The sequence below is a fragment of the Pongo abelii genome, chromosome 23 (genome assembly GCF_028885655.2).
Source record: "Pongo abelii isolate AG06213 chromosome 23, NHGRI_mPonAbe1-v2.0_pri, whole genome shotgun sequence".
Classification (NCBI taxonomy): Eukaryota; Metazoa; Chordata; class Mammalia; order Primates; family Hominidae; genus Pongo; species Pongo abelii.
In genome coordinates, this window is record NC_085929.1 from 44506772 (window position 1) to 44519693 (window position 12922).

General features: G+C 55.7%; 1 protein-coding gene across 1 annotated transcript; it reads right to left on the minus strand.

The window, feature by feature from the left end:
• Positions 1 to 61: 61 nt before the first annotated feature.
• Positions 62 to 12891, minus strand: SOX10 (SRY-box transcription factor 10). The gene is made up of 4 exons (XM_024239873.3): positions 12670 to 12891; positions 11690 to 12198; positions 6185 to 6453; positions 62 to 1971 (listed from the first exon to the last, which is right to left on the minus strand). Exons 2-4 carry the CDS (start codon positions 12115 to 12117, stop codon positions 1268 to 1270), a joined length of 1401 nt encoding a protein of 466 aa, XP_024095641.1. The 5' UTR covers positions 12118 to 12198; positions 12670 to 12891; the 3' UTR covers positions 62 to 1267.
• Between the last annotated feature and the right edge of the window lie 31 nt (positions 12892 to 12922).

Sequence of the window (12922 nt, forward strand, 5' to 3'; positions counted from 1 at the left end):
CTTCCAGAAAGCATTTGAGGAAGCACCAGTACAGGGATAAGAGATGAAGAGACAGGCCAGGTCAGGCTCACCAAGCAGGTAACCGGAACCTTTAATTTTATTATGCGGAATGCTTAATGTAGAGTTAATAGGGGCTAGAGTGGCTAGGAGAGGGGACTACTGAGATAAATAACAGGAGACAGTAATGAGTTACATGTGGATTTGGGGGGCTGCAGAACAGGAAAATAGGGGCAGATATAGCTACATACTTTATTCAAATACCACTGGGAGGCAAGGGGTAAGAGGCAAGGGCAGAATGTACAGGTCAGGATTCTAGTGTTTTCAGCCTGCTGACAGCAACCTGGGTGCTGGGCCCTGTGTCTCCTGGAGCCAAGGGTTAGGGCCTGAGCAGCTGTCACTCTCTGGGAAGCCCAGGGAGTGGGGCTGACTGAGCAGGGGCCGTAGAGCCTAGTAAGGGAAGAGGGAGCTGGCAAGGAGCCCAGGGAGGGAGGCTCTGTGAATTGTCTCTGATTCCTTTCCTGGAGCCCCTGCCTCGTCACCTCCTGGGATGCGTCTCAAGGTCATGGAGGTTGTAGTGGAGGAGGACTGGGGGCTCTTTCTCAATTAGACAAAGAATGAGGTTATTGGCACAGAATTGGATCTGGGGGCCTCTGTGCCAACTCCTTCCTGCCTTTGGAAAGGGAGGGGGCATTGAAGGGATGAGAACTCCACTAAGTCCCTCGAACCCCCCACTCCCCAATGAGGCTCCTCAAAGCTACTCTCAGCCCCTGAGTGGGAGACACGGCCAGCTCCGGGCACAGTCTCTGGGTGGCCTAGCCCTTAGGCACTGTGGCATAGGTGGCGTGGGCATGTCAGACCCTCACTATCTGTGAGAGAGAAAACAGGAGTCATAGGAGTGGTAAGGCCTCCGATGCCACCAACCCTGATGCTTCCCCTCCCCGAGGAGGGTGAGCAGGTCCTTCTCAGGTCCTGGGATAGAGGGTCATTCCTGGGGGAAGGTGCAGCCCCTCATCTTTCAGTGTGGGTGCAACAGTCAACCTCCTTCTCCTCTGTCCAGCCTGTTCTCCTGGGGCTTTGCTGCTGGAGCCTGGATGGGGCGGGTGGGTCATCAGGGCAGTGAGCCAGACAGAAAGCCCCCCGACCTGTCAGCCTCTTCAGCCTCCTCAGCCTCCTCCACTGCCACCGCCAGGCCTGAGGTGGGCAAGGAACAGGGCACACAGGCTGGGGGCAGGGGCTGGGCGGGGGGGTGGTGGCGACAGGGCCCCCTTTAGGGCCGGGACAGCGTCGTATATACTGGCTGCTCCCAGTGTGTGGGGCTGTGGGACTGGGGCCCTGAGGGGCTGGGGTCAGAGATGGCCGTGTAGAGGGGCCGCTGCGAGGGGCCCATATAGGAGAAGGCCGAGTAGAGGCCAGAGGCCTGGCCTGAGTGGCCGTAATATGGTCCTGAGGGCTGATGGTCAGAGTAGTCAAACTGGGGGCGGGAGATGGAGGGGAAGGCTGAGCCATAGTGGGGCAGGCTGAGGGAGGTGTAGGCGATCTGTGAGGTGGATGGCTGGTCGGTGTAGTGTGGGGGCCCCTGGGGCCCCGCGGTCTCAGTCTTCACCTGGGCTTTGGCATCCACACCAGGTGGTGAGACCGTGGGCAGAGCCACGCCTGGTGGCTTGGAGATCCAGGCAGAGTGTCCACTGGCCACGGCCAGGGCGCTGCCCAGCCCATAGCCGGCTGCTGAGTAGCTGCCCACGTGGCCTGGGTGCCCATTGGGCGGCAGGTACTGGTCCAACTCAGCCACATCAAAGGTCTCCATGTTGGACATTACCTCGTGGCTGATCTCACCGATGTCCACGTTGCCGAAGTCGATGTGAGGCTTCCCGCCCTCCCCCATGGAGCGCCCGTCCCGCTTCGGGTCTGCCTTGCCCGACTGCAGCTCTGTCTTCGGGGTGGTTGGAGGGGTGGGTGGGCCATGGCTCTGGCCTGGGTAGAAGGGAGACAGAGCGCAAGGGGGAAGCAGGTTAGAGGCAGGTGGGCGCACGTGAACTTCCACGGTTCACCTTCAGGCAGCGGGTGCCTCTGGGAAAACCTTGTAAGTTTCACATTTTGGCAGCATGAGTCGGGGTTTGTTTTTTGTTTTTTTGAGACGGAGTTTCGCTCTTGTTGCCCAGGCTGGAGTGCAGTGGTGCCATCTCAGCTCACTGCAACCTCTGCTTCCTGGGTTCAAACGATTCTCCTGCCTCAGCCTCCTGAGTAGCTGGGATTACAAGCGCCCACCACAATGCCCAGCTAATTTGTGTATTTTTAGTAGAGACTGGGTTTCACCATGTTGGCCAGGGGTGTCTTGAACTCCTGACCTCAGGTGATCCACCTGCGTCGGCCTCCCAAAGCGCTGGGATTACCAGCGTGAGCAACTGCGCCCCGCAGCATTTGTTTAAATACTGGTGTCTTAGATTGATCTCTAGTTGTTTATGAAATTCTCAAATCTTAGGGATGGGTCCTGGGGAGGCCTGCCTCATTCTGAAAAAACCTTTCTTGTGGAAAGTTCTTCCTTTCATCAGCTTCTCTGCTGTCCAGGTGGTCTGGCCCGGCCTTTGCGCTCTGCCAGCCCCGCTTCCACACCCATGCCGACTGTCTTCCTTGCTAAGCCTCGCTCGCCCAGGCTCCTGAGTGCTCTTTTTCACCTTTGCTGGTTGCCTGGGCCTGCTCACTGTCCTGGCCTCGTGTTGTGTCCTTTCCAACCCTTCCCTCCTCCTGAGCCCACCCTGCTTCCCAGCCCACTGGCAGGCCCTTAGCCCTGTCATACGCTGGCCTGTGTTGCCCTGTCGTTCCTTGAGCTGCCTTCCTCCATGGGAGGGCACTTAGAAAACTGGTCCTTGTTCCTTTGTCTGTTCACTTTCCTATTCACATATTAATTTAGCAAACTCTTAGGGAGCATTATAAAACGCCAGGTACTGTGCCAGATGCTGGGGATACAAATGTAAATAAAATGGATCCCTGTTCCCAAAAGCTCATAGTCTAGTCATAGATCCACATGCGCCCAGAGTTGGAAGTACTGTGGTGACAATATGCAAGGACTTGGGAGACCAGAGGAGGAGTCTATCCGCTGCCTCAGGGATTTGGGGAAGGTCTCATCGGGGAAGGATGTCTGAGTGGGGTGGGGCCTTGAAGGGTGAGAAAAAGTCTGTGTCCAGTTTCATTCTGAGGTGGTTGCTCTGTATGTGGTCCAGGGTCTCCTGATGTGTGTGTGTCCCTGAATCTTTGAAGGTGAAGAGTATGTACACGTGTGTGGGAGGGATGACTGCCTGGCATCCCACTGGAGACAGAACATGTCCATGGTCTTAAGAGACTAGGAGCTCCCCAAGGACAGGCCTGTGCCTCCTTCATCAGACCAGAGGCAGCGCCAAATCCTGCACTGGCCAAGGGCTCTGTACTTCAAGAGACCTGCCTAGGCTTTTGAATCCTGGTTCTGTGTCGGGACAAATCCCCAGTCTTCTCTTAACCGGTTTCCTTATCAGTAAAATAGAGATTGTACCAAGCAGCCCAGGCATTGTCTCTTTCTGGAAGCCTTCCTTGACAAGAGTCTGGTGGGCAGTGGGGTGTTCTTGGAGACCTGACTGGATGGGATGGATGGCCGTGCCACCTCTGGATCTCACACAGGCTTCTTGTGCACTTGTTTCTATATATATATATACACTGTGTATATATATATATATACACACTATATATATACTATATATACACACACTATATATATACACTATATATATACACACTATATATACACTATATATATACACACTATATATATACTATATATATACACACTATATATAGTATATATACACACTATATATACACACTATATATATACTATATATATACACACTATATATACTATATATATACACACTATATATACTATATATATACACACTATATATACTATATATACACACACTATATATACATACACACTATATATATACTATATATATACACACTATATATACACTATATATATACACACTATATATACACTATATATACTATATATACACACTATATATACACACTATATATATACACTATATATATACACACTATATATACTATATATACACACACTATATATACACTATATATACACACTATATATGCACACTATATATACACACTATATGCACACTATATATACACTATATATATACACTATATATATATACACACTATATATATATACACTATATATATACACACACACTATATATATATAGTAAGAGATAGGAGGCTGGGCGTGGTGGGTCATGCCTGTAATCCCAGCACTTTGGGAGGCTGAGGTCAGGAATTCGAGACCAGCCTGGCCAATATGGTGAAAAACCATCTCTACTAAAAATACAATAATTAGCGGGGTGTGGTGGCGTGCACCTGTAATCCCAGCTACTCAGGAGGCTGAGGCACAAGAAACACTTAAACCCAGGAGGCAGAGGTTGCAGTGAACCAAGATGGCACCGCTGCACTACAGCCTGGGCAACAGAGCAAGACTCCATCTCAAAAAAAAAAAAAAAAAAAAAAAAAAGACACAGAGTCTTACTACATTGCCCATGCTGGTCTCAAACTCATGGGCTCAGGTGATCCTCCTACCTCAGCCTCCTGTGTAGCTGGGACTGCAGGTGCATTCCACCATGCCTAGCTTTGTTTCTTCCTGTACTTAATTCACTCGTTTTCATCCCTGCTCCTCTCTCTAGACTATGGGCCCCTGAGGCCAGGGACTGTAGGCTTCTCTGGTTAGTACCCCTGGTGTCCACTCCAGTGTCTGACACAAAGTAGGACTCAGAGCGTGTCCTCTGAAGGCAGAGCTCTGCTCACTGAGCACTTCCCGTGTGGCAGACCTGTGTGTGTGTCACTTTCTGTACATTAGGAACACAGGCAAGGCAGCTGTGGTGCCAAGCAGAAGCCCTGGAGCCAAACTGGGGAAGTTCCTGTCTGTTTCTTATCAGTAAAATGAGAGTAACTTGCCACAGCTGAGATCTGAGCCCAGGCAGTTTGGCTACCTCATCACATTGTTTGCAATGATTGAGTTAGTATACATAAGGCAACTAGCACCTAGCACAGTGCCTGGAACAGAGTAGGTACTCAATTAATGATAGCTGTTATTATCATTAATGAAAATTAAACAAGATAGCTTATGTCTGGCATAAGGCCAGACACGGCATCACATGCCATGTCTCCTCTGTCAGAATGGCTGGTGGGATTTGGGAGGCTGAGGCGGGCAGATTGCCTGAGCTCAGGAGTTTGAGACTGGGCCTGGGAAATACAGTGAAACCCTGTCTCTGCTAAAATACACAAAATGAGCCAGACGTGGCGGTGTGCACCTGTAGTCCCAGCTACTTGGGAGGCTGAGACAGGAGAATTGCTTGAACCCGGGAGGAAGAGGTTGCAGTGCACCGAGATCATGCCACTGCAGTCTAGCCTGGGCGACAGAGTGAGACTCTCTCCAGAAAAAAAAAAAAAAAAAAAAAAAGAATGGCTGGTGGGAAAGAGGCAGTGATTTCCTCTCCTCCATTTGATCTTCCATTTCTCAAAACCATCCTGTCTTCTCCCCCTTTCGTTGTAACTGCCTCAGCCACCTCTCACTCCATGACCTCCATAGTCTTTTTTTTTTCTTTGAGACGGAGTCTTGCTCTGTCGCCAGGCTGGAGTGCAGTGGCGCGATCCCGTCTCACTGCAAGCTCCGCCTCCTGGGTTCACGCCATCCTCCTGCCTCAACCTTCTGAGTAGCTGGGACTACAGGTGCTCGCCACCACGCCCAGCTAATTTTTTTTATTTTTAGTAGAGATGGGATTTCACCATGTTAGCCAGGATGGTCTCTATCTCCTGACCTCGTGATCTGCCCTCCTCGGCCTCCCAAAGTGCTGGGATTACAGGCGTGAGCCACCGCACCCGGCGGCCTCCACAGTCTTTAACTGGCCCTCTTTGCCCAGTAGGATCAGCCCTGGCCACAGCCATCTCTCCCAGCCACTTCCCCTGGCACCGGAACCCCCATGGAGCTCCCTCTGGGCCCCTGCAGCTCTGCTGGGGCAATTGCACAGCCTGGCACACTCTCCCTAGAGTCCAGGGTCTCAATGCCATCCAGCCATCTCCTCTCTCCACTGACTGGCCTTGCCCCACCCTCAGCTCTGTCATCAGCACTCACCTGAGGGGTGCTCGGGGTTCCCATCTGACATGGGGGAGCCCTCTCCTGGGTGCCGGTGGTCCAAGTGGGCGCTCTTGTAGTGGGCTTGGATGGCGGCGGTCCCACCTTGCTCGGCCTCCCCACCAGGGCACTCTGCCTCACCCTGGGCGGCCTTCCCGTTCTTCCGCCGCCTGGGCTGGTACTTGTAGTCCGGGTGGTCTTTCTTGTGCTGCATACGGAGCCGCTCAGCCTCCTCGATGAAGGGGCGCTTGTCACTTTCGTTCAGCAGCCTGGGGTGTGGTGGGAGGCGGAGAGGACAGCAGAGGGGCTGGCGTGAGTGCCAGAGCACTCCAGGTTGGCCTCCCTCTGAGTGTCCATCTTGGAAGATGTGAGGCCCTGGGATGGGGCACCCAGAGGACAGGATCCGGGATAGGGGCTGTGCCCTATGATTTATGGACTGAGAGATGTGAGGCCCAAGGAATAACAGCCTCAGAGGGCTGCCCCCAAATCTTTCATGGGCTGGAGGGTGAGAGAGGGGTCAGCCCGCTGTTCCTGGCAGCCCCTGAGGAGGAGTTAGAAGTAGGAGTAGAGGTTTCAAGGGGCAGATGCCAGTTGAGGGAAAGGAAAAACTTTCTCATCATCAAAGCTGTCTGCAAGTGGAATTGGCTACTTCATTAGGGGGTGAGCTCCCTGGGACTGAGGGCGGGCAATAGAAGCAGCATGGCTGGGGGAGAACTCAGTCTCTGCTACTTACTAGCTGTGTGTGTGACCTTGAGCAAATTACTTCTCTGAGCCTGAGTTTCTTCACCTATAAAAGGATGATAACATTGGCTTAACTTGGGTGTGGGATTGGCCAGAATAATGGATGTGAGATGCCTTGCACCAGGGCCTGGGAAGCAGGCTGAGCACCTTGAGAAAGAGGTGCTTTTCTTTCTTTTTTTTTTTTTTTTTTTCTGTGAGGGATTCTCACTCTGTCACCCATGCTGGAGCTCAGTGGTACGATCTCAGCTCACTGCAACCTCTGCCTCCCAGGTTCAAGTGATTCTCGTGCCTCAGCCTCCCAAGTAGCTGGGATTACAAGCATGCGCCACCACGCCCGGCTAATTTTTGTATTTTTAGTAGAGATGGGGTTTCACCGTGTTGACCAGGCTGGTCTCCAACTCCTGACCTTAGGTGATCTGCCCGCCTTGGCCTTCCAAAGTGCTGGGATTACAGGCATGAGCCATTGTGCCCAGCCCAAGAGGTGCTTTTCTATTTTTTATTTTTTATTTATTTAGAGACAGAGTCTCACTCTGTCGCCCAGGCTGGAGTGCCGTGGTGCGGTCTCAGCTCACTGCAACCTCCGCTTCCTGAGTTCAAGCGATTCTCCTGCCTCAGCCTCCCGGGTAGCTGGGACTACAGGCACGCACCACCCTGCCCAGCTAATTTTTGTATTTTTAGTAGAGACGAGGTTTCACCATGTTGGCCAGGCTGGTCTCCAACTCCTGACCTCAGGTGATCCACCCACCTTGGCCTCCCAAAGTGCTGAGATTATAGGCATGAGCCACTGTGCCCGGCCCCAAGAGGTGCTTTTCTAATGCTGCTTGCGGGGGTGGATGGACAGGAGGATCTAGGGGTGGCCTCTTAACTCTGGGTCCTGATTGTGTGAATTCCAGTGTGGTGGGACTGAGGGGGCAGATGTGGCTCCTCTTTACCATGGGTTGGGGTGGGGGGCACTGCCTCCTGGGGGGATCCTATATCCTTGTCCAGAAGATAGCAGAGAGTAGAGGAAGCTAGCCTCTCCTCAGACCCTGAAACAGTCCCTGAAACCAACACATGGAGAGAAGAAGCCCTGAAGCCAGCACCCTTGCCACCGACTCCAGCCTCAGGCCAGGGTTGGAGGGTGGAGGGCATTTAGGGTTTGGCTGCCCCAGGGTGAGGAGGGCAGGATGGGGTACCTTACAGAGGGGGTCGAGGGGAAAGTCCAGATTCTAGAATCCCAGACCTTGGTACTGAGAATCCATGAGTCTTCGTGGGAGCAGCCTTGTCTGTCAGTCCAGAGGGCTTGTCTCTCCAGCTGCCCCACCCCTCACACCCCAGTGAGTGCCCTCTTCCCCCAGTCAGCAGAAGGCTGAGCCCTCCCTCCCCAGGCTGGGCGGGGGTGGTCATGCCAGGCACCTCCTAGCCGGCAGCAGCATTCTTCTGCGGCTTAGCCTCCCTGTCTACTCCCCCCACCCCCGCCCTGAGCCCAGCCCTAGCCCCAGCTTTCTCAGAGGGTCCCTCCAGCCGAGACTCTATCAGAGTCAGTGTACACACTTAGGACAAAGATGCCGGAGCAGGGCCTTGAGAGTCAGGGAGTGGGATGTGGGCACCCTCTCTGATGGCTGGGACCAGGGGAGGGGGTGGAGCAGGCCTTGAGGGTGTGACTGGGGAGAACCCACAGAGGAGAGAGCTGCTCCGCCAGCAGCGGACCCCAGCAGAGGGGCTTCTGGGATGGCTGGGGACATGGGACACAGAGCTTACTCTCTCACCTATCCTTCCCTTGCCCCCTGCCCAGCTGGCAGCCAGCATCAGCAAGAAAGTGACAGGGGTCAGAAGAGAGGGAGGATTCCAACATCAGATTCCACTGCTACCTCCTAAGCTAGTTCCCAGCATTAGCCTAACCCTGACAGAAATCTAAGCCCGGGGCCACTGCCATCCCCGACCCCAGCTCCCTCCTCCACCAGCTGTGCCAGACAGCTGATTCCACCTCCACCCCAACCCCAAACCCAGCCTGCCCACCATGTAAACCCAATCTCCAGCACCAGTCCCCACTCAACATTACCAGCCCCGAACCCCCAACGTCACCTTCAGCTCTCACTCCAAACCCAGTCCTCATTTGCACCTTCCTGTCAGCCCTCTTTCTCCCTGGTCTCCCAGCTTTGGAATGGGGGCAAGAAGAGGTAGGCCGATGCCTCACCCAAACTGGAAACCCCAACCGGGGAGCTCCCACAGTGGAGCACTGATTGCTGCTACCTGTGTCCTGCTAGGCCAGGGGCATAAGAAGACTACTTGGGGAAGGGGTCTGTGGCACTGGGAACAGAGGCTGGGTGACCCCCACCACACAGGAGGGACTCTTGCCTGTGTCCGCCTTTCCAGTTTCTTGGCTCTGGTTCTTTCCAGGCAGATCAGCCAACCCACAGGCACCACCCTGTGATCAACCTCTACTAGCCCCTCCCCAGATGGGCATCAAAGGTTAGTGTGACTGTTGGGGCTCACATGGCCCCTTAGGACCTGGGCTCCACTGTGTCTGATCCCACACTCCCTTGGGGCACTCCACACAGTCTGTGTGTATCTTTCTCCTTTTGGTTTTAAGATACCTGTTTTCCAGCTCTGCCTACCTAACCACCCCCCTTCTTGACATCCCGGGAGTCACAGCTTGGGGAGGTTTCAGGAGAAGCCCCTGGAGCAATTGGCCAGCCCAGCCCAAATCCAAATATCTCTCAGGACCCCCCTCCAGGGTTCAGGGAGCCACCCTCTGTTGGCATTGCCTTTGATCCTTGCCATGGTTCTGGCCCCATCCTCCCCCTGGGATTGGGTCCTCAGCAAGTAGTGCCAGTTTTCCTGACTGCCACACCTCAGGCTGGCCCCTGTGCACACAGCTTGAGTGATGGCCAAGAATAAGTCCTCCTGAAGGAAGTCCAAGCCCAGGGTTCTGGGCTGGGGGAACCTGGGGACAGGGACAATGGAGGAGCCAATCTTAAACCCTTGGCAATGGGAGATGGAGGGAGAATGAGGTCCGTCCTTGCTTTGACTCTCGTTGGGCTCATACTGTGGTCTTCTCATGGTCCCCAGGGTCTGCCCTGTCTGTATGTCTCTCCTGGTTGTCTGTTTCTCACTTGCTCTTTGTCCCCTGGCACTAAAGGTACTGGCCTGGGCCAAGCCCCACCCAGATCTGGATGGACCTTGGGCGGAGGAGCTAGCTGTGACCTCTGCTCTTGGGCAGAACTGGGCTGTCTGGGTCCACACAGCAGGCTGGTCGCTGAGCCCTGGGCCTGCCCTGGGTGAGCAGGGCACTGAGGGCTGAGAAGGGGCAGGGGAAGGGGCACCAAGTCTTCAGCAAACACATGGCAAGAACAGGCCAGGGGGCTGGATGTGAATCTTTTGGTCTCTTGGAGACCCTCCTGCACCTCCTACCACTCTAAGTCTCTAGACCCAATCTCTACCCAACTGTGGCTGGCAAGGGGGAGGGCAGCAGAAGAGAGCCGTGCTCCTCTGACAAAGCCCTAATTTTCTGGAACCCAGATGCTCCTCACTCTTGTTCTCATCTTCTTGCTTCCCCCCAACCTCCTGACCACTCCTCAGAGTGTAGGTGATCCACCACTGTCACCAGGGTCAGGGGAAGTCCTCTGGACAGAGAGTATGGGAGTCCTGGGTTCTGGCCCTGGCTCTGCTACCAACTTCTATGTGACCTTTGCGATTCCTTTGCCTTTCTGGGCCTGTCTCTTGGCCAGTCTAGCGAGAATCAGGTGACTGCTACCGGCTCACATCTCCTGGAGTCCCTGGTCTCTTTCAGAACTGCTCTGGCACTCCCGGGTGGGAGTGGGGTACTGTCTTGTTACACACATCCCCAGGAGGCCTGGCTGAACCCCAGACCTGAGTCGAGGGTGGGAGAATTGCTCCCTGCGGGGGATGTTTTTCCTAGAGGTGTGGGCTGGTCTCAGGGAACCTGGGACTCTGAGGGCCACTGGGCAGGAAGGGGGCCAAGGTTTCCTTCTGGCCAGAGTGCTCAGGTCCAGCTCTGGGGCAGTGGGGAAGAGGTTGCTCAACGTTGGGGTGGGGCCCTGGCAGAGAAGATGGCGCCGAACTGGGAGAGGGAGGAAAGGAAAGAGATCAGCTTGGTGACTCTGAGGCAGGGCAGGAGTGGGAGCCCCTTTCTGTGTGTCCTTTCCCTAGGAGGATGAAGAAGCCCCCAACTCAAAGGAGGGTGGCGTCAGAAAGTCCCAGGGAAGACCCCTAGGATAGGATGAGATCCTGCAGCAGCAGATTTGTCCCCGCAGTTCTTCATCCCTCACTCTTCCAAAGACTCTCATCTGAATTCCTTGTTTTCTTTAAATCTCCCCTGAGTTCTCCATCTGACTGCCTCAGTTTCCCTGAATCTCCAGCCAACCCTTTGGTTCTTTCCAAGCGTTTCCCTCGTATCCTCCTGACCACAGCAGCTCGTGGCATGAGTGTGCGTATCTGTGGGCAGGGAGTTAGTGAAGGCCTCCTTCCCTCCCTCCAAAGCCCCAGGCCCCACGGTCTGCCACCCGCAAAATTCCAACCACGAGGGGGCGCCTTCCTGCCCGCCGCCCCGTAGGGAGACCCGGCCTAGGCCCCTGGAGTTGCGAGTTCCAGGGTCCTTGTGGTGGAAGGGCGGGCGCGGCCCCCACACCTGGTCTTCCAGCCCTATCCAAGGAGGACTGCCAAACAGTCCCGCTCTGAGGTGCAGGAGGCCGGGCCGCCTCGGCTACCCTGAATCCACCCGAAGCTAGAGGGCCCGAGCCCGGGGGGCGGTTGGGTGCTCACCTCCAGAGCTTGCCCAGCGTCTTGCTGAGCTCAGCGTTGTGCAGGTGCGGGTACTGGTCCGCGAGCTTCCTGCGCGCTGCCTGCGCCCACACCATGAAGGCGTTCATGGGCCGCTTGACGTGCGGCTTGCTCTTGCTGGCGCCGTTGACGCGCACGGGCATGGGCACCAGCGTCCAGTCGTAGCCGCTGAGCACCTGGCTGACGGCCTCGCGGATGCACACGGGGAACTTGTCATCGTCCGCCTCGCCGTCCTGCTGCTCCTTCTTGACCTTGCCCAGCTCGCCTGGCCCCGGGCTGGTTCGCAGGCCCGATCCGCCGCCGCCGCCGTCGGGCCCTAGCGAGGGCGCGCTCCCCGGGGACAGGCAGCGAGGCTCCTCCGAGCCCACGGGGCTCAGCTCCACCTCCGATAGGTCTTGCTCCTCCGCCATGTCGCCCCCGGCCGCCGCCGCCGCCTCGGCCGCCTCCCCCGGGCCAGCCGCCGGGGTCCTCGCAAAGAGTCCAACGCCCACCTGGATGGAAGGAGGGCGCGATGGAGCGGCCGCGCGCGCAGCCCCGAGGGCAGCCCGAGACAGGACACGGGCACAGCCCCGAGGTGGCGGCCCTTCCTGCTCCAGCTAAACCCACTCTGGCCTCTGGGGCCCACGCACATGCCAGACTCTAGGTGGGTGCGTCCCGCCTCTGCGTCTTCCCACCACCTGGTCCCAACCGTCTCTTGGTGTGGGTGGCTTTTTTTTTAGTCTCCTTTTTTGGGTGGAGGTTTGTTGATGATAAGGAAGAAAAAAACGGAACCTTTATTTTGCTCTAATACCGGCCCCTGGAATTTCCCACCTTTTCTCTCACCTTTCCTTCTTCCCTCAGCCTGCCCCAACGGGGTTTAGAGGAGAGCCAGGTGGGGGGCAAGGGCGGGGTGTCGCCTCTCTCCACCTCACAGCAGGGTCCCAGGCCTGGGCGGGCCAGGGAGGAGCAGGCTGCGCACTCACCTCCTCGGACCTCTCCTCCAGTCTGGGGCTCGTCCTTAGGAAGTGGAAAACCGTGTCCCAAGGTGTGCGGTCCAGCTCGGGGCTGGGAGGTGACGCTGGTGGGCTAGGAGGGAGGGGCGGGGGGCCCTGAGCCTCAGGCCACGGCCTCGTTAGGACGGAGCCTGAATCCTTACCACCAACCACCCTGGCCGGACAGCCCGAGACTGACTGAGCGACTGAGCCGCTGCAGAGGGCTGGGGAAGGAAGGAGGGGG